We start from the raw sequence: 26,402 nt of genomic DNA, 5'->3' as shown, positions 1-26,402 counted from the left end.
TTCTTTTAAGGTGCTTCTAGCCAAAGCCGGACAACTCTTACGTCCGAGGCTCCAATCAGAAACACAGATTTGTGTGGAATTAAATGAAACTCGATTCATGTTAAATCAAATTTTGTCTAATTTCATACAAATTCTAAATCACAAGCTCTACATCTATGTGCTCCCAACAGAAGATAAATTGCATGAAGAGTTCACAGTTGTGCAACAATGTGGTGAAGAATAACAGGTAACTATTGAGTTCAGATGCCAGGGCCGGCCCTTTTAACTGTGAGAGAATAGATTTCGAGTCATTGATTTAGTTTGTGTGCATGTGAACGAAAGTCGCTACAATATTTGTAATGTTCTTCATCCAAATCCATACAAATCCAAACTCCAAGTTCCGGCCTCCAAGTTCGGAATTACAGTCAAAAACTTCTACTAGCCCGCAAACAATTCTCAGTGAAGCCATCGATGATGTAATCCTTTCAACCAAATGAGGCTTGCATTTGCATTTGAGCTCAGAAATCAGGTTTCAGAGAGGACCTATTCTAACGAATCAAAAGGAGCCCATTAACATCACTACGTGTATTGAGAGTGACAAATTTTTAAAACTGCATAGGCCAAGAGCTTCCATACAGAGGTACCGGAAAGCTATTTAATATTGTAAATGCAAAATTATAATCAAAAGCCGAGCTCACCAGAGGATTTCTAACAAGACCTATTTCTCAATGAGATATATCAATATGCACTCTTTCCCTCCCTCTTAGCTTTATCCAAAATTGACAAACAATGCAGCAAAAATTAAAGTTCATGACAGGCTGCAAAATCTTTTTGTTCACAATTTCTATATGGAAGAAGGCCGGTGGTTATGTTTGTCGATCTCTCTCTAGAAGCTAATGTATCCAAACATACATGGACTACAAATAACTTTACCTTTGATTATGTCTACTAAATAGTTTACTTTCTAGTGCCAAGGATTCTTCTTGCTTCTTCCCCTTCTTTTTGAGCTACTTGCTGTGCTTGCTTTCTGTAGAAAAAGATAAGAAGGCACCAGGTTGGTAATAGCAGGTTTAAATTTTCAAAATGCAAGCCACAAAACGGCAATAATCCTCTAGCTTTACATACCGATTTTGATTTCTTTGCCTTTCCCCGCATTCTGTTCTTTGGAGGTTTTAGTTTGTATATCCGAACCATCCAATGGTGAGTCGTGAATACCTAGATAGATTATGAGCCACCAAAAGTTAATCAGACCAAGCACAAGTACTTCCAAGAGAGGAATGGACAGGGCATGTGAAAAAAAAAAAAAAAAAGGCATGACCTTAAATGGAGGACATATTCAATTATAATTGAAAAAAATGAAGCATCCCCAACAATCTATTCCATTCAAAACATTTTTTTCTCAGTAATTCTGGTTACTTTTTGAACTTTAGGGAGTAAAGAGCTCCAATGGCAAGAAGTGGGGTGGGAATTCACTCAGATTCAGAACTTAGCTCACATTTTGTTTGTCCTAAGAACACAATGGTCATAATGCAAGAATCTGATTGTCTACAAAGGAATATTTGTTATCATTTAAAGCAGACAACAACACAAAGGTTTTTCATTAATCCATAAATGGAATGAACAATGACTGACAATTCCTAAATTTCACCAAGGGATTGTCCATTCCTGTTATTCAATTTGAAATTTTGGATGGAATAACATAAACTTTTATATCTGTTGTTTTTGTTTTTCTAAATTAGTATATCACTTTTCTTTATTACATTCACATCTTTTTTTATTCTATTCCAAAGAATAAACATTCCAAAACCAAACATAACCAAAGAGTTAACTTGCAACAAGCCCAAGATTTATTGGGACCTTTTGCTAAAAGCCTCTTTGGTTTTCTCCCATTTTTCTAATTTTAGATATAAGCTCACCACAAAAAAAACTCAAACAAGTGCATATATTAAGAATTTGATGCATGTTATCACATGCACATCTCACCAAACATCTAAATTTGTATATGCTACCAAAAAGACATGAAAAATATTTAGTAATCAAGTTGCCAATTTTCAAATAAAAAAATAGAACAGAAGATAACAGGTCATTAGGCAAGATGCATCAGTCACTATTTGAGAAGAAAATGCAATTTCAAAGTTGGAGCCGTGCCATATTATCCTCAGCACTACTACAATCAACTAAGGTGGGAAACTCAAATTGTTCAAATTGGTATGCGGCAAGTATCCTTGTAACCTCAACATGCAACCAAACAAATCTCTTCCCAAAATATCAATAATGTGCACTATAACTGTAAGACAAGTGGCGCAGCTCTAGGGTGAGTTGTGAATGACCAAACAATTAATTGTCATGCAGTGTGCACTTTTTGCCAAATTCAAAGTTCAGATTATCTTACCTCCTCAAAATATGTGAGCTTGAAATATTTCTTCCCAATTTCAGTCCGCCTTACTCTATCAAAGCCTTTGCCATCTGTCTCCACAAATCTAAAATGAAAATAGGCAAGTTAGAATAAGAATTTTCTGCCAACCAAAACAAGCACAACCTCCACAAACAATCAGCTAAGTTCAAGAAAAATGCAAACCTGTAATATGAGAGTTTGTACATCAGGCAATTTAGCATGGTTGAAGTGGCCTGAGAATCAATCCGATACTGACCATCTCTCTTGTACACAGCAAGACACAAAACAGATTAGTTGAAATTATAGGTTATGAGCTATTAAAGATAGCAGGGAATCTAGAATATTATCTTCTATATCAGAATAATAGTGACATAATCATATGGCGATATAATTATATATATATATATATGCATGCATATGTATGTATGCTATGCATTATATAGAACACCCATCTGTACATCTTTTTGTGCTTTAATAGTTCACCTGCACATATAGCATGCATCCCTTAGGATCATGATCATATGAACACAAGATTCATTCAACTCCAATCACAGAAGTGTATTCAAATTGCTTTCTTCATTTTGTCTGACTGTCTTAGATAATAAATAAATATATCAAGGAAAGAAAGGACATACATGGAGGAGGATAAGGCATCCTCTACTACAAACACACAAACAATAAATAAAACCAACACACTCAAGAAGCAAAGCTCCCCAATATACCTACTTCATTTCACTAACTTAACATTGTTTATTTTTTATTTTTTTTTATGACGTGGGAACTCCAGCCACTGATGAGCCCTTTGGACCCGGTGTGGCACCAAACCCACGAGGGTGGAACTATTGCTACTCACCCATTGACGCACCCCTGGTAATTTACCGTGCAAACCACAAGTAGGGAATTGAACCCATGACCTTGAGGTCACCAAAGTCACAAGTCCGCCCTTACCACTTGAGCAAGCCCGGCTGGGCAACTTGACTTAACATTGTTACGTCACACTTAAGCGCTTAACACACCTCCACATGTGTAGCCCAAAAACATATGAACATACACAAAAAATAAATAACACACATTAGGGGAACATCATCATCCAACTAGGAAAATTTAACAAATAAAAGATGAAAGGAAGCGACAGAAATTTGACCCAAAGCCTCCCAAAAATATATTTCAAGCCTTCAGAAGACAATCAAAATCATGAAATCAAACCCAATAATAAAACTTGAATTTTTAGTTATACAATCAAAAAGTCAACTTTGTTCCCATGTTATTTGGAGACAAAAGTCCATCACTCACTATGGAGTAAACACAGGAAATAAAAGCTTTCACCAAAAGTAACACAAAAAGGTTGAAAAAAGGTCACACCGTAAATATCTACATGCAGACATTACAAAAAAAAAATTAAACAAACAAATAGAAAGATTCAAATGCCACCATAAAAAAACAACTCATTTCAGGTCCTCTATACAGCCATATGCAAGAGCGAACTTTCACATGCATCCAAACATCCCATTAATACATTTGTATCCATACAACAGCAACAAGAACAACAAACCAAGTTTTTAAGTCCCACTAGGAGGGGTCGGCTCATGAATCCACCAATTTACACAATCATGGACAATTTTGTACCAACAATTTAAGGGATACTAATCTTACTATCTTATTCTAAGTTAATTTATGTCTGCCCTACCCTTTTGCTGCCATTGACAGTAGCTAGCTATTTCCTCCTCACCGGTGCACCATTTGGCTATGTTGCACATGCCCAAACCATCTAAGATACCCCTCATCTTTTACAAGCGCTATGCCTACTTACCGCAAATATTTTTTAACATTATATCACCCATCCACCTTAGTATTCTCATTTCGGTAACTTCTATAGTTTTGATATATTGCTTTGTAGTTGGCCAAAATTATGATCTACATAGCATAGCTAGTTTTATAATCATCTTATGAAACTTTATTTTTAATTTTAAGGGTATTCTATGACCACACAACACACCCGAAGCATTTCTCCATTTTATCCACCCTGCTTTAACTCTATGTATAATATCATCTTTGATTTCTCATTCATATTGTATAATTGATCCAAGGTAGCAAAATCTAATAGCGCTATTAATTTGTTGACCATCAAGTTAAATGTTTTCTCCAATATTCCTCCCACAACTAAAATTACATTTCATGTATTCTGTCTTATTTCTACTTATCCTAAAACTTCTAGATTCTAAAGTTTCTCTCCATAATTCTAACTTATATATTACTCCACCCCTAGTTTCATCAAAATCAAGACTATCATCTACAAACAACATACACCTTGGATAATATCTTGTTTGATTTCTCCTACACCTTTTTAATAAATCTAAAGTATCAAAATCCAATAGTGCTATTAATTTCTTGACCATCAAATATAAGGTTTTCTCTGATATTCCTCCTATAGCTAAAATTACATTTCATATCTTCTATCTTATTTCAAATTATCCTAAAACTTCTAGATTCTAAAGCTTCTCTCCATAATTCTAACTTAGATTTACTCCACCCTTAGTTTCATCAATCAAGACTATCATATGGAAACAACATACACCTTGGAACCTCATTTTGAATACTTTTTGTAAGTTCATCCATCATTGGTACCAAAAACCAAGGGTTCAAAGCACAACCTTGATATCCACCTATTGTGATTGGAAATTCCCTAAACTCTCCACATGTGGTCCTAACACTAGTCATTACTGCATCATACAAATCCTTAATTGACATTAGTATACCCATTACATACTCCCTTTTTTCTTCTAAAACCCGCCATAGAACTTCCCTAGGCACCATGTGAGGCTTTCTCTAAGTTAATAAAAACCATAAGCAAGTCCCTCTTCTTTTCTTAATCATCTTAAAAGATATATAGCCTTCATAGTCAATCTCGCAAGCATAAAACTAAATTTATTTTTTAAGATCCTCGCTTCCAACCTTAGTCTTTGTTCAATTACCCTTTCCCACTGTTTCATTGTACATCTCATAAGTTTAATTCCATGATAGTTATTACAATTTTCAGTATCTCCTTTATTTTTGTACATAGACATAAAAGTGTTTTTCCTCCATTTGTCTAGCATTCTCTTAGTTTTTATAATTGTGTTAAGTAAATTAGTTAACCATATAAATATCACCTAGTCATTTCCAAACTTCAATGGATGTCATCCAAATTTTATAGCTTTTCCATTTTTTTATAAACAAAGAAATTATATTAGAGAGGCGCAAATGTACATGAGGAAAAAAATAAAAAATAAAAAATGGAGAATAAAATCCTCCCTTTACATAAAAAATAAATACAAATTTCACACTCTAAGCCCAAAACCAAACTCAATGCAATAGAGCAAACCAGTCCCACTGCATGTCTTCCAAAGATATATAGAGAAAGAATCCATTGCTGACAACCTCAATAATGAAAGATAAATCACTCTACTCCAAAGCAACTTATTAGACATAGCCACTCCTTCGCTTTATTTTTATTTTATATTTTTTTTTATAACATGTAACTCCTTTGAATATTCCAGCATTCCTTTCCAAGCAAACACACCAAATAATACCTATAATAGAGCATCATCATAAAGCTTTCCTATCCTTCACCAAAACCTCTGAACTCAGATACAAAATGCCTTCAATGTGGACAGGCAAACCCAGCTCAGACCAAATATACCAAATAATTTATTCCAAACAGATATCGTGTAAGAACAATGAAGAAGCAAATGTGCACACATCTCTCCACTCAAAGTACACAAATATCTGATGACAAGACTTTATTAAATCTTCTCTTCTGAAGCAAGTCATTGGTATTAATTCTTTCAGGTACAGCAGTCCGAATGAAAGCTTTTATTTTCAAGGGAGCTTTGGCTTTCCAAATCAAAAGATACAAAGTAAAATTATCCGCAATAGGGTCACGAGTCAAATAAGAGAAAAAAGATTTACAAGAGAATTCCCTGGAGTGTCTAAGCTCCAAACCCTTTTGTAACTCCCCAAATGAGCATGAAAAGAATCAAGCAGGCTAGCCAAAAGGGCTAACTCAATAACTCTGATTTTGCTAGTAAGTCTCAAATTGTTAACTTTTTCATCATTTGTCAATTCTAAGTTTAAGCATTCTACTTGGTTTTCATCAAATAGCAAACTAAAGTGACTTTGCCATATTTCTTTTATGTCTTCTTTAACCACAACACTATCATCCCCATTTTTTATACATGTTACATCACATATGTCCTCACTCTTTATTTCTAAATGTCTCTTTTCCTTTCTTTGGTATCTAATTTAGCATATAAATTATTATATGCTCTATGTTTAGCTTCACTAACAGCCTTTTTTGCATCTCTTCTTACCTTTTAATGGTTTCCAATTTTCAAAATTTTCCATGTTTCCGTATTTTCACCATGTTGCATACCAAATTCCTTGTCTTTAGGCTTTTTGGACATCTTGATCCCACCACCAACTTTCCTCTACCTTTACCTAAAATCTATTTTGTTGTTTTCTTTAATAGAGTTATCCTACTCCAAAGAGGGTTTGCGTCTACACTATCCCTGTTTATATCAACATGGTTACATTACATTTGTATCCATGCTCATACAAAATAAGCAACGAGCATAATGTAGTCAGTTTGTAATAATCTAATTATTAAGCACATACCTCTCAAGGAGCCAAAGTTTATGACCAGGTGTAGCTATAGTTTATGATCAGAAAGAAAACAACACCAATCTTAATCAAAGCAAGTGTTGCTAGAACTAACTTCTTACCAGATAATCAGGTTCTTTGATATGAGGGAATACACCACCTCCTATGCGAACCATCCACAGGAACTTATTAATATCATCACTGGGGTAACCAACAAGACCTGAAGAGTATTGCAAACTTCAGAACAGTGCAATATTTTCTGTTCATTCACTTTTTAGTAAAATTTCTTGAGCATAAATTAAGAGAGCATAAATTAAGAAAGTCAACCTCCAAAAACAACAAGAACATATTTTACATCCAAGGAGTTAAAAATCTCCCAAGCAGCCTTTTCTGGAGAAGACATGGCAGTGCCAACAGTTGCAATATGTGTGTTATTCCAGGTATTATTGTCAACAATAACAGTGCGATTAGCCATTGCAGTTGTTTGATAACCATAGTCCCACCAAGAAGCAACCTGCAAGCGATTGAAACTCTTTTACTACCACCATTGCCTTAAAAGATAAGGATGTTCTTTATAAATATATAAATTTTATAAAGGTGAAAAAGAACCAAAAGGCGTATTAGATGTGTATTCCACATGTACATCATGGATATACAATCAAAAAGAAACAAAAAGAGAAAGAATTAAAAAGAGAAGTCCCAAAAAGAAAGGGGGAGTGCAAAACAATTCTAGCAGGCTCAATCACTTTGGACATAAAAATGACAAAAACATTATTGAAACATGCCACAGCAGTATGAAAACACAATGAATGGGAAGATATCAAGCCCAATGATCATAAATAAAAGTAGTGTCTTGACCATCAACAACTTGATAAGGACAAGAAACCACATGCAGAATAAAGTGGTTCTAAACATAGGTAAATGGTACTAATAACAATCATTAAAAAAAAGACAAATAAATAACCCACGACAATATTAACAATAAAAGCAGTGCTTGTTTAAATTGAACGTGTAAAATATGTTGCAGTTTTCTATTTCCAAAGTTGATGAGATAAACAAAGCCATTGTAACATATTATTTGATCTCACATGCAACTTTCCATTAGCGCTTCTCTTCTATGCCACTTAGCATTTCAAATTCCGAATGAGGACATATGCAGTAAAGCCACAACCATCCTCAGAATCACCAATTCACCAGAACTTTGAATACCTGGAAGTCTGCTTATGTCCTATTCAATTATGGCCATAGTTCTATGTTAATCGCTCATTTTATATAAAGCCTTTTTTAGGAGGCGTGAGTTAGCGTATTAGAACACTGTTAAGTCAGCATAATAAGAATCACAAGAATGATATAACCTTTAAGATTAATAAGGGAAATAAATGTTCAGTGATACAAACTTATAATAACAGAATCTCCGGCATGTAAAACAGGAAGAGAAAGGAGAACTCACTTTATCATCCACCTCAGTATTGTGGCGTAACCATCCATAAGCTTCTCTAAAATCATCAAAAACATGAAAACCACCATCGGGTGAATTAGATGTTAGAACAATAGAGGGAGCTGAATAAGCTTCTGCTGCTGCCCAAACACAATGAACCTACACAGAGAAATATCGTGTGCATTTAAAGTCATTTTACTCAAAATAAAACCTTATTGAATAATTATTAATAAAAAGGGGGGGAGCAAGAAAAAATAATTTTTTTCCTCCAGATCCACAGAACATGGCAACAAATACAAGTACAAATTGAACAATAGGGAATTCTGATTTATATCAGTAGTTCCAGAGTCCAGTGAAATAGAGTGTCTAGTCCAATGGAAAAAAAGTGGAATCTTGTAGGCCTAACTAGCACAGATTCAAGGAGACTCAAGTTTGATCACTCATGAAATTGCTGATTCTATAAACAAGAGTTGCAGAAAGATGTCCTTTATCAACATTTGCACACTATGTTATGTGAATGGAATTCTGACATTAATACTACGTTACTAGAATTGGTATTGTAAATAATAATAACAGCAACACAAATCAAGTTGTGGTCACAGCTACATCTTAAGAATCTGGACTAGGAATGACTGTTGAAGCCAGTGAATGTTTCAACGAAGAGGGATTTTCACACCATTTGGTAACATTGTAACTGATACGGTGATCTGATCATGAAAATTGTTAAAAGAACTTCCATGGCCATTTGTAACATCTTATTTCAATTGTATTGCAGAAGCTAGATTCCATTATATCGACATGTCTCGGCTTTAAAATAGTTAAGAGTAGCATGCAACTAACCACTGGAATCAGTATTATGTTAGTTGAGAATTTTCATTTCAAAAGGCCTCCATATGATAAGTTCATAATCCATAGTACAAATAGCTTTACATGAAAAATCTATGCTCCTCAAACAGCCATTTTTCTCCTGTAAACCTGCACTGTTCAACCCAAACCCTCACTCCAGAAGTGAAGAGGCCTTTTGAATTATTGTCCTTTTCTGGATTAATGATTTTTGCTTTACTAACAAACAACATTGTTCAGTTCGGTTTTCGATTTTTCCATAAACTGAAATCGAAACTGAGAACCAATTTCATAGAACAGATATGCTAAAGTATACTGCTGGATCTTGGTATGGGTCTACTAGTCATAGGTTGATATGCTGTTAGCTTTACCGGTGATAGGTATGGAAGCCACTATGAGTAATATAAAACTGAAAATGAAACTGAAAACTGAAAAAGTGCGCTTATTCCAATTGGAGAGAACACGGGGAACACTTTCCTTGCTGGTCTTTTGGGTTGCAACATAGGAACCTTTCCCATTAATTACCTCGGACTCCCCCTCGGAGCCAAATTCAAAGACAAAGGAGTCTAGGACCCTATTATTGAAAAGTTTGAAAGGAGATTAGCAGAATGGAAAAGAAATTTCTTATCAAAAGGAGGCAGACTCACTCTTACTAGGAGCACTTTGACGAATCTTCCAATTTACTTCATGTCTCTCCTTCCCTTAACAGCCTCAGTTGCTAGGAGATTGGAGGGGATTCATAGAAGAATTCTTTGGGGAAGCATAGGGGAGGACTTTAAATATCACCTTGTTAGATGGGGAGTGGTCAAACAACCCATTTGTTTGGGAGGATTGGGATTGAAATCCCTCCTCACTTTCAACAAATCCCTTCTTTGGAAGTGGTTATGGAGGTTCATGAAGGAGAGAAAGACCACCATTGGTGGGATATTAGTTTCTAAATAAGGGCTTGAGCACAATGATTGGACAAACAATAGAAGGGGTTCTTATGGAGTGGGAGCACAGAAATTCATCAGGGAAGGATGGGATATTTTTTTCCAATTTGTGACACTTCAAGTGAGGAATGGGGCCAATGTTTATTTTTGGCATGATCTGTGGCGTGAAAACAGTAATCTAAGAGCTGCCTTTCCTACCATCTACAGCTTGGCTTGTGACAAAAATGCCCTTATCAGTCATCAAATCAGGGAATTTTCTGGGACATTTCTTTTACAAGGAATGTGGCAGATAGGGAACTTCACACACACTCTCTGACTTCTAGAGATTTTTCTACAAATTCCATCATTAAAACATCCCCAACGAGCCAAAATGGACTTTAGACAAAAATGGTGTTTTCACTGTTAAATATTTATATAAGAAGCTCTCACCATTGGGAACAAATTGCAATAACTCAACTTGAATTCACATTTGGCGGACAGCAGCCCCTTCAAGGGTTGTCTTTTTTCTGCTTGGGAGTCCATACATGGAAATATTTTAACCCTTGACAATCTGCAAAGAAAGAATCAGGAAAAGACTTTCTTCTGTCAAAATTCTGGAATAATCCAGAAAAAATAAACTAATAAAACAAAAAACTGGAAAGAAAGAATCAGAGCAAAAGATTCCTCCATTATCGCTGAACCTCAAAAAAGCTAACTCCCTTAAAGCAGCTGAAGCCAACACACCACAAAGAGGCCAAGTATTGAATCTTCTCCCAGACCAGCTGCCAATTCAATTTTCTCCTTGAAAAAATCTGTGCATTACGCTCAAACCATAATCCCCACAACACTGCAAAAATGCTGCATTTCTAGAGTGCAGCCCTCTCCTTCCTTCTTTTAAACCCCCAAAAGAAATAGAAAAAATTCCCTCCAACACCAGACAAACCCAAGTTTCTCCCATCACACCATATAATTTATTCTAGATTCTCCATTCATAATCAGTGTAAAATCAGATGAGGTGCCATTTCACAGAAACATCTGGAGATAAGGGCTTCAAAGGTATCCTGATCTGCAACAGGTTATTGTTATTGATTTTATTAAGCACAATCAACCAAATGAAAGCTGTAATTTTTTGGGGGAGTTTTGGCCTTCCAAATAAATGAATATAGGGAAAACAAGAATTGGAATGGGTCCAAAGCCAAGACCAAGTTCTTAGTTGAATAAAAATGATGATTGTTCAACAATGACAAGAAGGGGGAAAGTTCTGTCAACTCTCTATCATTTAAAGATCTTCTGAAATCAAAGTTCCAAGAAACCAGAGGGCTACCTGAGTCAACCACAAAGAAGGAAATCATTCTATTGTACCCTGAGCTCAAATGAAAGAGATGAGAAAAAGATGTGGCTAGAGCATCATTCCCTAACCACAGATCTTTCCAAAAGCAAGTCCGAGAACCACTCCCCACCAAAACTTTAATATGAGTAAATAAGGGATAAAGCTGAGAAATAGGTACCCATGGGCTCTTCGATGAACATTGCAAACTAACATTGGTATCCAACTCATTCTCACCCAACCCAAGCTTACTTCTAATCACACTATGCCAAAGGGAATGAGCTTCTAGGGGAAAATGCCATAACCGTTTAGCTAAAACAACAATGCTTTTAGACACCAAATTTCCAAGATCCAGCCCTCCCTCTGGTTTAGAGCCACAAACCTCTTCCCATCTTACTAAATTATCCCTTAAATCCCCAACTCCAGACCACAAGAAATCTCTGATAATTTTCTCAATCTTATTGGCAATCCCTACTAGAATCCCAAAAACAGACAAATAATGTAACAGGATACTAGATGAACAGACTTGAATAAGGGTGATTCTACCCCCAAGGGAAAAAAGTACCCTGTTCCAATCGTCAACCCTCTTGGCCACTCTCTCCACTACCAAATTCCAAAACTACGCACATCTAGGATTACCCCCCAAAGGGACCCCTAAACAAGTCAAAGGCCAATCCAAAAGACCATACTCCACATCAAAAGACTGCTCCCTAACTCATTCAACAAGCACATTTATATTTTCTGATATCCATTTTTCCCCATATTTATTTTAAGCCCCAATACCATCTCAGAATGAGGATACCAAAAATACAGCTGAAAGAAGGATCAGATCCTCTCGAAATAAAATAGTATCATCCGCAAACTGAAGATGAGAAGCCACCACTCCCACTCTCCCTGGTTCCACCCTCTCACCAACCCCCTATCGACAGCCCTATCTACCATTTTACTCATCACATTAGCTACTAGGAGTCTAGGACAAACAATAAGAGGGAAGTGGATCAACTTGTCTAATACCTCTCAAAGCCCTAAACCAAGAATTAGGTTCCCCAATCACTACTATTGAGAACCACACATTAGACAAACAACCCTTTCAACACCTGCATAAATGCTCGCCAAAACCCTTTCTCACAAAAATTTTATCAAAAAACTCCAACTAAATTTATCATAGACCGCCTCAAAATCCAATACAAAAATGAATCCCCTCTTCTTTCTCCTACAAATATCACCCACTGCCTCATTAGCCACCAAAACAGCATCCACTACTTGTCTACCCCTCAAAAAAGCACTCGGAGTGGTACATAGTCTTATCAAGCGCCGCACTCAACCTATTAGCTAGAATTTTGCTGATAATCTTATAAACACTAGAAACTGGACTAATATGTTTGAAATCCTCTACCTTAATGGATTTAGATTTCTCATGCACGAGGGTAATAAAAGTGGAATAAGTGCTCTTGCTCAAAATCTCGTTCCCATAAAATTCAGCAAAAACTTTAAGCAAGTCATCCTTAATAATATCTCAACAATCTTGAAAGAAAGCCAAATTAAAACCATCCATACCTAGAACCTTATCCCTCTCCATCCCGAAAACTACTTCCCACACCTCCTCCTCATCAAAAGGTCTCTCTAACCAAAGCATCTTATCTCTAGAAATGGGATTCCACTCTATCTCCCTTAACCTATGTTGGCCTAATAAGGCTTACAATTCTTATTTTGATGATAACAAATCAAATGATATATTTAATATGTTTCAAGTAAAAGTGTTCAGGAAAATAACAGAGCTCAAGTGTATAAGAAAGTTCATGGATTACAAAGAGCATGAAGAATGAAGTCATATTGTGAAAAGCTCAAAGGAAAGAATGCAACTACAAAGATGGTGAAAGAACAAGTTTTGAAGACTAGATTATACTTTTAAGGATATTCTCAAATGTAAGTACTTCAAAGTAAATCTTAAGTACAAAGAAATTTGAAACTCATAAAAATTCAAAAATATGTTTTTATATATATACTCTAAAGAATATTTATTAAATCCATAAAAAAAAAGGGTTTAAGAAAAGAAATTTGTTTTTTTAAATAATGAAGTTTTTAAATATATTTATTTCAAAATATTTGGAAAATCAAAAATATTTTTTTAAACATATATACTCTAAAAAGTTTTTTTTTAATAAATAAAAAGGGCTTAAAAAGAGAAGATTTTTTAAACCATGTTTTTAAACATATTTATTTCAAAATATTTGGAAATGAATTTTAGGAATCCTTGGGAGTAATGGATGATTTCAAAAAAACTCTATAAATAGTTCTAATCTCAAACATTTTAAATAAGAGAAAAGAAAGTACAAAGAAAGAGAGAAAGAACTTTGATGAAATATTCAAAAGAATTTTGAAATTGAGAAATCCTCTAAAGTTTCCAGATCAAGTGCTTTTCAACAACTTTTCTGATCCAGAGATATTCAAAGGCTTTTAGATCAAAGTAAGTTTTTTTTAAAGGTTTTAGATCAACTAATCTTCAAGTATTCAAAATTTTGTTTTCAAAGGATCTGAAATTCTTTTAAGATAAACTCTCTCATCTGAAATCGATTTACATTCTGAAATTAAGTTTTCCAACGATCAAAATTTTTATCTTCTTTGGAAAATTATTTGATAATCCATACCAAGTAATTGAGCTTGAAATTTCTTATATTTAAATTACTTTGAGGTATAAAGTGAGCTGATTGGTGTATTAATTCACTCTACTGTAAGAGTTCGCTTTTGTACACATATTCCTTCGTTATCTTTCTTAAACGATTCTGAGTTGTTGAATCGTTGAACCAAATAAGGGGTTGTTATTTGGAGAGGCGGGCTCTAGCCTAATTGAAGGAGTGCATTGTGAGTTGGTATTGTTCCACCAGGTAAAGGAACTGAGATAGTGAAATCCTTTGGTGTTTTTGCCAAAGGCGAGGACGTAGGCTGTGTTGAAGCCGAACCTCGTAAAAACTCTTGTCTCCTTCTCTCTACTTTAATTTACATACTTCATTCGCTTTTGTTATAAAATTTATGAGTGCAGGTTGCAGGATTTAAATTAAGTTCTTGATCAATAGAAAGTACGTTTTGATTAATCTTTTGCGGAAACCCAAAAGGGGAGTACGTTGATTAATTTGCGGAAATCTTAATCAAGTAAAGTGAATAATAAAATGTTACAGGGAAAGCAACAGAAGCCTAAATGTTATTGATTGATTGATTACATTGATTGAATTATTATTTTAAATTCCAGTTTTCTCAAGTGTTGTTATATATTGTATTTTGCTGGGTTATTAAAATTAGAAAACTTAAAAATCAAATAAAATTAAAAGATTTCCAATTCACCCCCCCCTCTTGGGAAGCTATTCTTCATTTCAACCTACAAGCCTCTTCCTCAAAATAAAGACTTTCAAAAAAAAAATTTATTGACCTTGGAAGCAACCTACTAGGATCATTAATAATTCTACCTTCCCCCACCTCCAACTCCCTAATCATATTTTTCCTCATCCTTCCATTAGCTAGCCTATGGACAAAGCCAGTATTACAATCACCTTCTCTAACCCACTTAAATTTAGTTTTTTTGTCTCCAGCTCCTCATCACCTCTTCCAATTCACTCTTCAGAGAGATCCTTTTCACCTCCTCACTGTCCGAGAGATTAGTCTCCTCTTTCTTCCAACCTAAAAATTCCAACTCATCTAGGATGCTGGCTTTTCTAATTTAGACATCACCAAACACCTCCTCATTCCAAGGTTTTAGCTTCTCCTTCAAACGTCTCAACTACCTTATAAACCTAAAACCTTCCCAATCCTCCCTATAAGAAGCATGATCTAGCCACATATTCTCAAACCTAAAAGGAGTAGTACCCTATTAGATTCCAGCAAAATAGGGAAATGATTAGAAGTAGGTCTCAGTAGAATACGTTGAGATGTTCGAGAATACGCTACAAAACAAGAATCTATGCAGTGCACTAGCCACATCCTAACCCCCCCCCCCCCCCCCCCAACAAACAAAACCAGGTACAGGTAGCATTGGTCTCTCAGGCCACTCCCTAATAAACAAGTCAAATTGTTGCATACTAGCACTACCCCCACCACCCCCCCCTCCCACCCCCCTTTTTCTTCTTCCCCAAAAACCTCACCACATTAAAACCACAACCCACTATCCGCATAGACGAACAGGACCCAAAGACATACTAAAGCTCATCCCAAAAAGCACTCCTAAAAGTTAGTCTAAGAGGACCATACACCAAGGAAACCCACCATTGACCCCTCCATTTCCCTTCAACAAGAACAAAAAGGGGTAAAAAACCACTAAATTATCCACTTTAAAGATAGAACAAGAGTCCACATAATGATCAGTTTCAGCCAAAGCCGATTATCTTCCTCTCCTTTTGGTCTTGGCTACTAGAAATGGGAACACATTCTACTGTTAAAATTGATATGAAGGTGTTCAGCATGATTTGGTTAGACTTATCGACATTTTGTATCACTGAATTTGCAGGGTGGCATGTTTCCTTCATTGTGCTGAAGAAGGATGATTTTATTTGGGGCGACGAAGGTGATGGGGGATCTGTGCAAAGGGTTAGGAGCAATAGAGATTGGCAGAGGAGTTCCATCACAGAGAAAGGACGGGTAGTCAGTTTAAGACCTCTTTTGAAAGAGGGGTAATTTTTTCCTGCTGAAGGAGGACACTAGTGGAGGGAGGTGGTCAGACGTTAGAATTCTATTTTTTGTTTTTTTTTGGGTGGGGGGGGGGGGGGTGACGGTGTATTGGATGGAAGTCTTCTCTTGTAGCTCTGCTGGAACTGTTGGGGATTAGCAAGACCGAAGCAGCAGATAGCCTCTAGGGCGGGCTAAGGTGTCTAGACTGCGATCAGCTGAAGGGAGGGGGAACTGGGGAAGCAGGCAGAGAGAAAGGTGAACCTTTGGCAAGCTCCTCTTTTGCCAACATAATGAGGGTTGCTCCAGCAATGGAGAAGGCCAACGCAGGGAATGCTGAAGTCCGGAATCGCAGGGATTCAGAGGTTTTGTTTCCTAATTCATTCCCTTTGATTAGGAGCACTAAAGCTGCTTTTGAAAATTTAAAAATCGGACTGGGCTTAAAGGGCTGGAAATGAATGTGGGCCTTAGGTTCAGAGGCCCAAGTCAGATGGGCCTATAGACAAAATTACTGTGGGTTGAAAAAAGAGGGCCTCTCCTCCTAAGGAGGCCAGCAGGTGTTCTTCAAATGTTGACACGAAGCTTACCAGAACTGAGGGTGGAGAGAAAGAAATCAGATTCTTGATGGGCTGATTTGTAATGTTGGGTGAAAGGATGCAGTCAGCAAAAGATAGGCAGGGCAGATGGGAAATGTTCAGTGACTCATGGTACTTCTCACAGCAGGGAGGAAAGTTCAAATTTAATCAGACTCTTGGATTGGCATGCAGGAATTCAATCTTAATTTGAATAACCAAGTTTTTCCTATAAAATCAGATTCTAAGGAGAATCAGAAGACAAATCTTGAAGAGGAAGCAGAGATTGATTCTTCGTATGATGTGGAGGACAATATAAGCAGCATTATGTGATTTTGAGAAGGAACTATTAGTTGATCAGCAAAGATCTGAGTTCAAACTCGCAGAGGAGAGCGGTCTATTTCGACTATTTGAAGGAATGAACGGAGACGCAGATTTGATTGGTTCGAGACAGAATGAACTCAGTGGAAACACCTGGCAGCAAATAGAGCTAGAATGTCAACATTGGGATCCTGTGTGTACACAGGAAGGTAAAGATTTTGTTAATCATTTTTCACACCAATTGATTGCCTTAAATGATAAGGGGTCTTTGCCTTCTAACCCTGAGCTTGATTTCCTTGATGCTAAAAATTCAAATGCTCTTCCTTGGGTGGTGGTGGGGGGTGGTGTGGGGTTGCATGGGATAAGGATGAAAAGGTGGATGTTTATTCAGGGAATCTACGTTCCTCTAAAACTAGTAATGGTATCCTTCCCCTTCCCACTCAGTCTCTTTTTGTTTCAAATATTGTATGCCCAAGGGAGGTTCCTTGTAGGGGAGAGGGCTGCGGATTTAGCTGCGAGGACAGTGGGAGAGACTTTAAACTGCAAAGAAAGAATAATGGGCAATTCTGGTGTGAGGGGAGTGGGGTGCAATTTACTGGTGGTAAGAAGAAAATATTCTATGGCTGGGACTGCAAGTTATTGGTATTGTACCATTCTTGTTTGAGGCATAAGGCCTGGTGTTCCGCAAGGGATATCGGGTGAGAGAGAAGAGATCTCTGAAGGTATACAAGTGGTCTTGATAGAGTCGGAGTCACCAATGTCTGAAACAAACAAGAGAACAAAAGGGATCAATTTTCAATCTCTGTAACTGGTTGAGCGACAAAGGGTTCTGGTGTAGAGTTTACAGTGGAAGACGAGAAGTTCTGGCAAAGAGACAGGCGACAAACCAAATGAAGACGAGAGAATCGCCAAAGTATGATTACTTGATTGGATGGTGGAGTAACAGGAGATTGAGAGGATACTGTTGAAGTTTGACTTTTGTGGCTTGATGGTGGAGCGACAGGAGATCAAGAGAGAAGATTTCAGGGAGTAGGGATTTAGAAACAAACGCAAGAAAAGAATTGCCAGCTTGCAGCCTGGATGGAGAAAGATGTCAGGAGGAGAGCATTGACTAGGGAATTACCCTAAGTGAAAAAGCAAGTGCATCTCCAATCAAATATTTTTTTAAAAAAATAAACCAAAAAAAAAGGAAGGAAAAAAAAACAAGAAACTAGAGAGGCAGACAGAACCGAGAGTCGTCAGTGTTACCAGCCACATTATCTTCTCTTGGAAAAAAAGCATTGTCTGGACAGAATTTTCAAAGCTCCAAATTTATAATTAACTCAGTCAGGCTTCAGTGCAGTTTTTGGTTTTCCACAAAATTTCGTACAGCCTTAGGCAAACCACAACCTCACAGACAAAAACTAGCATGGAATCACCATAAACTCTTTTTGGTGGAACCTTTATGTCGAAATTCTAATAAAATATCCCTTCAAACATTTGTTCTTTCAATAGGCATATCTAAAAGGTCATCCCTAGGCTCCCACTTTGCAAGGGTAGGGGGAGGGTTGTCATAGTGTATGCAGCCTTACCCCTGCTTTTATGCAAAGATGCTGTTTCATTGGACTCAAACCTGTGATCAACTGGTCACAAAGGAGCAACCATACCATTGATCCAAGGCCTGCCCTCAATGGGGGCACACCTGCACAGATAAATATTTTATGCAGTAGATTCACAACATCATATGTATATCATAGATAAATCATACAGATATTGATGAAAAAGACGCATAAAACAAAAAATTATCCTGACACAGCTACAGAGCAGTTCACAACATAACAACATAACATATTCCACAAAATAGGAAATGACAAATATCACAATCAAAACAGAGACATGCTCATAAATCATGCAAGATAGAGAAGGAAAAATGTGTACCACATAGAAGGCACCCAGAAATACAAGCAATAAAATAGCAATGACAGATGTCTCCAGAGGTAAAACCAAGAGCCTCTTCTGAATTCGGGACTTGATAGAAGCTTTTTCCACAGGATCCTTAGCCTCCTTTTCCTTCTTCTTATTCTTTTTTGAAGGACGCTCCTTTGGCATGTCTTCATTTTTGTCAGCCATTGCCACATTGGTTTGTGCTACAACATTATTGGAACCAGTATCCCCTGCCTTAATGATCAACATCACAGAAGGGGGAGGGTAAATTGAACTCCTTATGGTTGAAAACAGAAAACAACCAAAATGGAGAAAGGAATCATGCTTACATTGATATCTGAATTTCCTGATATGCCAGGCAACTGAAATTTGATTGATCTTGTAAAAACATCAAAAGCTTCAGACAATGCAATTCCAGACATAATACATGCTGCTGGTGCAAGTACGAGCATAAGACGCACCTATGATGACATTCAAAAACAAAGAATGCTAAGACCAGATGAAATAAGAAAAACAATGAAAAGGTGGCTGTCCAAACATTTGCCTTACCATGACTCCAGAAAAGTATACTGCTGTGACAATATAAAGTACTACAAAGGAACTTGCATCGGATAATGGCAAAAAACATGCCTGCCAACAGTCAAAAAAATAAATAATGAAAATAATACTGTAAAAGATAAACTGCCTTAGAGAGACAAGCACACAGAGAGATCATAAGTTATGGACAAGAAGGAGGATTCCCAGAAACCAACACAAAATTGAGCTGAATCCTAATTTATGAACAAAAAATTTAAATAAAAAAAAATACCAACAAGCAACAAAAAAATGGGAAGAAAATTCAGAACTTACAATAATGCCAGCTGGAACCAAGAATGCCAACACATTTATGTCCATAAAGTAGGAAGGCCAAGTGGGCGGTTGATGTTCACTAACACTAGCAATAATTGGGATATACTTGCTCGCATAAGTTCTGTCACAATTGGCCCCAGGGAAAAAAAAATGAAAGAAAAGGTCAACAAAGTAAGAGAACTAAATGAGGACAGAGCAGCACAGAACAAGTAGCAAGAAATTACTAAAATGATAATAGTTATAAATTCTTGTTGGCTTAATATATATTTTTAAAATTTCAAAGAACCGATAAAATGACAAAAAAGGACAAAATGGTGTCTTGATAGTTTCATGGAATAGCAAAATTTTGAAACAAAAGAAAAAAGAGAAGAGAAGAAAAATCTTTCAAGCTCCTGAAAAGTGTCTAATCTTCCTGAAAATTAAATTTCACTTCCCATTTCACAACCCTTTTGGAGAGCTGAAATTGATGATAGAGCTGCAGTTGCAAACTCAGTTTGGGCTGACATCAACCCAAAACCGAACTGAGTAATTTTCTACCCAAAATTGAAACACATACTCTAGAGAACCAAACCAAAATCCAAATAAGTTCAGTCACATCAAAAATATATTTTCAATTTTATTAGAATATGAAATATTTTATAGATGAATTTTAACCTAAAGACTGTCATGTCATCGTCATAAGGCTGAAATATTAATCAAAAGTAAACATGGAGACAATCAACAGTGCTAGGCAGAAGAAACCCAACAAAATCCAAACCCACAAGTAGATAACTGCCTTCTCCAGATGGCCCATCTAATCAAATATGTTCTGTGGATCCATTCCAGAGTTATGCCAGCTCACCTAGCCCAAGACACATCAGTAAAATAAATTTGCTTAATTCTCAGCAACAGTGACCCATAACTAGACAATGAATTAAGAACTGAACCAAATAAACCCGAAAGGGTTGTTGGTCAGTTCACATCTTCGATTGCACCAAACTAAGCTGCCCACTACTTATGACTTCCATATTCCATTGCACCTCATTCCACAGGAAGACTGAAGTGATAAATTTAATACAAAATGGGCATAGATTAAGAAAATTTGTACTTACGGATCAAGAAGACTTAGACTTCGACCACTCCATCCCTTTGTTGGACTAGAAGCTACCAATGCTACAAGGACTGCCATCACAGCACAACATACCACCCTGAATAATGAAAATTGTGAAATTACAACCTGAACGAAACATTTACAGCTTACAATCCGTAAAACCAATGCATAAAGTTTATAGGCCATTTAAATGTTTCATAATGCAACACATGGAATTGTTTCTGAAAATCACATGAACAAAATGATTTTGATGCACTCTTAGTATTCTTCTTTGTTGGCATCACTATTGGCTAATTTTGTAAAAGCATAAAGGAAGCTTACAGGCCAACAGCGACAACAAGCGTTACAGCTACTTTAAACATCTTTGGACTGAGAATGCCTTTGACATAATAAACAAGGGCCACCACATGGATAATAATAAAAACCTGCAAATAAAATATTAAGCCAAGAACATATTATGAAAAGATCAAAGTACATAACAAGTATAGATATAATGATAGAAATCAAAGGCACACAGTCAAGGGTACAGGAGATAAGGTTTCTGAAGACTAGCAATTTAAGGCTACAATAACCTGAATTTGTGAACTCCCCCAGACAAATCTTCTTAATAATTTTCCCACTACAGACTGTGTTACTTCTTTTCTTTCCTTTTTTTTTTTTTTTTCCAAACTAACATTGCTAAGTCAGAACAACGAAAGAGTCTGACATAGTTAAACCAAGAGGCTGCTTTTATTCCTAAGGACTGCAATTGGGATTGCGTAACCTTCATAACTTGCATTTTACTTTGCAGTAAGGAGCCTTTTCCCCCTTCATGTTTTTTATCATTGCTTATGCCTAAATAAATTTTTCATTTCTGCAACAGAACAGGTAGAACTGCAAAGATGTGCAAGGCGAGAACATATAAGCTAAGAATCAGAAGGAGCATGGATCCATTAATATATTTTTTTTGGGAGGGGGGGGGGGGAGGGAGATGTTGTACAATATAAATTCGTTTTTGCAACAAAACCAAGGATAATATTACTTAATTCTCTCTTTCTAGATCAACAGATTGAGGATACCTTGCTTAATAATAACCAAAAGCACTAAGCAAATTACCTTAGATGAGATAATATTCCCAAGAGCATATATAAAATGATAAAAATCAAACTGATCCACATCCCAGCGCTGGCCTAGCACAGAATACACTGCATACAAAAGGTGTGTATCCCCTTGTTGCGAAAATCTTGCTAAAGACGTGCAACATTGCAACCGCACAACAAAAACAATCCTGGAGGCAAACATAAAACTTTCTCTAACAATATTTCACTTAAAAAGAGTTCTAGAACTGGACACACCCAAGGTTTCTGGTTTCTAAAGAAAATTATAGCCTAAGAAAACAAAGTGACTGATCAAGTCCAATTCCTAATCAAGCAAGCAATCACATACCAGAGAAATCAAAAGCAACCAAAGGACCTAGAAAAGCCAGATGACAGCACGAAGGTATCATCCAAAACACAATCCACTGCCAGGTCAGGAAAACTTCCAACCCTCTGTAAAAACTAATGACTCATCAGAAGACCATTGCTATTGTACATTGCAATGATTGGGACCAGTTACCTCATCTATCAACCATTTATATAAACAGAAGCAATACTTTGCAATATTCAATTACCTTCAAACACTCTCCACCTCCAAATCACTACACTCATCAGCCCAACAGAGCTCTACACTGCCATGAGAAGCTCCTGTTTCTTCCTAAAGAAGGATGAACCACATAGTTTAATATGCCAACAGATTTATGAATTTTCCATCCTCTGATTCCACAGAAATCAGTTTACGTTCTTAGAAAAAATAAAATAGAGATAGACTGCTACATCATACAGAACAAACAAATGCAGTAGATAACAAAGGTTGTCAAGGGACTTTTAGAAACAAAATCTTTCCTCTTTAGACGCACAGCCTCTGCTAAAAAAGGGATTTGTTTTGGCAACAATTTTCAGCAGCTCTCAAACCACATAAGATCTTGAGGTCACACAAGAAATCCCCAGTAGGCATCAAGAAAATAGTTGAACCTAACTGCCAAAGTGGCAACCAATTTTACAAGTCTGTCACATCATTGACACAAAAAAACTACGAGTCTACCATCGCAAATACTCAATCACAACTCACCTTTTAAAACATTAAAGCACACATTTTGCATTTTCCTACTAAAATTGAAGTTCCATAACCAAAAAATGAAAATACAAAGAAAGAATACAAAAGAAACAAGGATTAGAAAGCGCCCACTCATGACCAAACAGTAGGAAAATCATAAACCAAACAAGTTTCCCCGCCTTGGAGATAAACCAACTCCAATGCTCGCCCAGACGCCCACAAAGATGAAAAGAAAAAAACGCTGCTTGGCACCTGCCAATAATTGGTAGAAGGTCTTATTGATTTCATATCCACAACTAAATATCCCTGGTGCTTCTATGCAGTGATTTGGACTTCTGAAACAAGTAAACGACATGCCCCTCACCAAGCAAAATTTCTAGAACACTCTAATGGAAGCTAGTTAAAAAAAATTATATTACACATATTTACTTAAAATACTGTAATCCTAATAATATCACTAAGTTTTAAACATGTCCTCCTTAATACCATTCACATCGCTTTCCCAATCATTATGAAGCCCCCCAAATGCACCCAGTCATTACAAAGTCTTCCAAAGTTGCACTATAAATATTTTCAACAGTGTAACAGAGGCCTTCAATACACTCTTTGAAAGAAAAAAAAATAGTACGTTAATGTTACTAGGACTCATACAACTGCAATACAAGTTATAACATGTCATGTCAATATAATGGCTATATGATATCTCAATGTCAATCCAGCTTAAAGCCTTAAAAAGCTCCTCTACAGTATAAAAGAGCATGGAGATTATTGTTCATAATATTGGAAGATAAATCCCACACGTAAATCAATGCAAAGGCCACAAAAACAAAAACTTTGGATAAAACAGATCAACCTGAACAATGCCAAATTTCAGAATTATTTTTAATTATAGACTCACCAGAAAAGAGGCAAAATGTTCTGATGTCATGACTGCATTAAAACCAACAACAGGAACCAACGAGGCTAGCAATGTTCCCAACACAATCTGCATAATTTAATCAGAGAGAATCTTTGTATTAGATAGACTTGTGTTGCAAGCACAATAGAAGAAAATATTTTAAAAATCCACATTCTTATTGTCAATGGCTAGTAGCAAATAAGTCAAGAAGAAATGCAGTTTAAATCATAAAAAAATGGACTAATATTCCCTCCATTATGCAAATTTATGATCTATCCAATTCATATTCTTAGTGCACCCGACAAAGGAAAGCATGAGATGCTGGTAATTTCTAGAAAAAAAAAATGTCAATTGACAGCAAAAATAGGACACCAACAATGGAAAGCATGAGACACTGGTCATTGGGTCATTTGGTTGGAGAGAAATTCCAGAATTTTTCGAAATTATGGTTCTTCTGTGGTTTGATTTGGGATCAAATCATATATTTAACATCCTTGTGGATGTTCAATACAAGGTGTTTTGGCAGTGATTTCTACTGATTTCATCACAATTGGATGGCTCTTTTAACCCAGTCTTGACCTTCTTCTGGTATTTGCCTTTGTTGTTTCTTTTTATGCTCTTCAAGGATTTCTCATCCTCTTTGAAGATTCTTCTTTCTTCATATGTTTTTTTCTATATATATATCAACTTACTCCCAAATACCAAAATCCCTACCTCCCAACCACCCTCCCCAAAAAAATAAAAAAAATTCAAACAAAGAGGAAAAAAAATTCTAGGTGCTGCTTGATAAAATTTAAGTATTAAGTGCTAATCATCAAATCAATTTCTATATTTGTGACCCAATCTTTGAACAACTAATAGGGGCATTATGTGAGAAAGTAATGTCCCATCAATTTATAGGAATTAAGACAATATTAAAACGCAATGTTTTAAAGGGTGAAGGCGTAAGGCGAGGCATTTTAACACTTATGGGGACAGGTGTAAGCCTTAAAGGAATTAGAACGCAAGTCTTTTGAGAATTTTATTTACATAAAAATATGTAAATAAATTATATATATTTTAAAAACAAAGAAAAATGAAGAAAATCACAAATATAATGGACAAAAAATAAAATACAAGTTGCAGACTACTTGTTGGCCATTCAAAAATTGCAAACTTGACTTTATTACGCAAATCATGGAAAGAGATAGTTATGACTTAGCAAAGTTCCAATTATTCTCAAGATCTAAACTCTCAATTATTTTGGAATGCATTAAGTCCAAGAGTTTTAGAAATAAACTCATATTATGACATTACTTTGATATAAACATGCATTTAAATTTTTCAAGCTAAATCTAACTTGAGAATCATACACCCAAATGTGTAAGCCTAGACTAAAAAGAAGCAAAAGGCTGCTTTTTGTACAAATGCGTAAGCCTCAGCTTGTAAAGCTTTTGCCTTTTTTGAATTTGGTATTTAGATTAAGCCTCGAGGCATTTTAGGCATACATTGCCTTGAGGGCCTCAATTGAGCCCTTTAAAACATTGTTAAGGACTGTAATCAGAAGGGGAGTATAGGCGCAGCGGTAAGATTGTCGCTGTGTGACCAAGAGGTCACGGGTTCGAAGTGTGGAAACAGCCTCTTTCAAAAATGCAAGGTAAGGCTGTGTACTATAGACTCATTGTGGTCCACCCCTTCCTTGGACCCCGCATAAGCGGGAGCTTTGTGCACCAGTTAAGGACTGTAATCAAACACTTCTGTTTCACTGAATTAGTTCAAAATTCATCTATTTAACCAGTTAATCTATATATTTTTTGTAAAGCCAACGCAGAAAACCCGACATGTCTTCATGCCCGTCTTTCTTATACAATATTATCTCTAATGCCTCAAAACTCTATCAACTTTTCCCACAATTTTTTTAGCCCACAGGATAGGCCTATTTGTTAATCTTCTTATTCTTGCTTTTTGCTATTCCAAAGTCTTAACAACATAATAAACATTGTTCAGTATTTCATTCTACATCCATGTTCAATTTATTTTCTGATGATGTGCATAAAAAGATATCCCCGATACTTACAAGTGGAGCGTATGCAATATACAGCCGAGAAGAATAGCGACCAGTTACAATGCACAGAAGCACATGCATGGGAATCAGGTTAATAATAAATGTGTACCCTCCCCACGAGCAAACCTGAAATAGGAAAGAGTAATAACAAACATTAGAATGGGCATATAGTAAGGCAAACAAACACGAAAGTAGAGCAAACAAACAACAACATAAGCAGTTTAGCGCACAAAAACCTACCATGTAAAAGTATGCTATGGCATTTAAAGTGGCATAAAAAAGGGATCCTGTATTCAGCGTCTGCATAAATAAACATGTTAGAATTGAGCTAAATTTATGATATTCCTATGAGCCTGTTTTACTTTAAAATAAATAAATAAACAAATAA

The 26,402-nt window shown here is 36.2% G+C and overlaps 1 protein-coding gene across 3 annotated transcripts in view; it reads right to left on the bottom strand.

Annotated features, from left to right (window-relative positions):
* Positions 1–68: 68 nt before the first annotated feature.
* Positions 69–26,402, bottom strand: part of LOC131157714 (dolichyl-diphosphooligosaccharide--protein glycosyltransferase subunit STT3A) — a 37,309-nt gene continuing 10,975 nt past the window's right edge. The window contains exons 8-24 of one of the 3 annotated variants that reach the window (XM_058112053.1): positions 26,255–26,314; positions 26,027–26,140; positions 23,971–24,057; positions 21,261–21,364; positions 20,941–21,036; positions 19,850–19,970; positions 19,550–19,630; positions 19,330–19,461; positions 18,995–19,234; positions 8,463–8,609; positions 7,340–7,526; positions 7,135–7,232; positions 2,558–2,637; positions 2,372–2,459; positions 1,105–1,194; positions 913–1,006; positions 69–527 (exon numbers count right to left, since the gene is read on the bottom strand). In XM_058112053.1, coding sequence (XP_057968036.1) covers positions 944–1,006; positions 1,105–1,194; positions 2,372–2,459; positions 2,558–2,637; positions 7,135–7,232; positions 7,340–7,526; positions 8,463–8,609; positions 18,995–19,234; positions 19,330–19,461; positions 19,550–19,630; positions 19,850–19,970; positions 20,941–21,036; positions 21,261–21,364; positions 23,971–24,057; positions 26,027–26,140; positions 26,255–26,314 — 1,788 coding nt within the window. In that variant the 3' untranslated portion in view covers positions 69–527; positions 913–943. Of the gene's footprint in view, positions 528–684; positions 1,007–1,104; positions 1,195–2,371; positions 2,460–2,557; positions 2,638–7,134; positions 7,233–7,339; positions 7,527–8,462; positions 8,610–18,994; positions 19,235–19,329; positions 19,462–19,549; positions 19,631–19,849; positions 19,971–20,940; positions 21,037–21,260; positions 21,365–23,970; positions 24,058–26,026; positions 26,141–26,254; positions 26,315–26,402 lie in introns of those variants that run through there. The other 2 variants (XM_058112052.1, XM_058112054.1) reach the window with 2 other exon arrangements.

This window comes from Malania oleifera, chromosome 6 (genome assembly GCF_029873635.1).
Source record: "Malania oleifera isolate guangnan ecotype guangnan chromosome 6, ASM2987363v1, whole genome shotgun sequence".
NCBI lineage: Eukaryota > Viridiplantae > Streptophyta > Magnoliopsida > Santalales > Ximeniaceae > Malania > Malania oleifera.
Note: the sequence above shows the minus strand (reverse complement) of the source record. Positions and strands in the feature narration are given on the sequence as shown.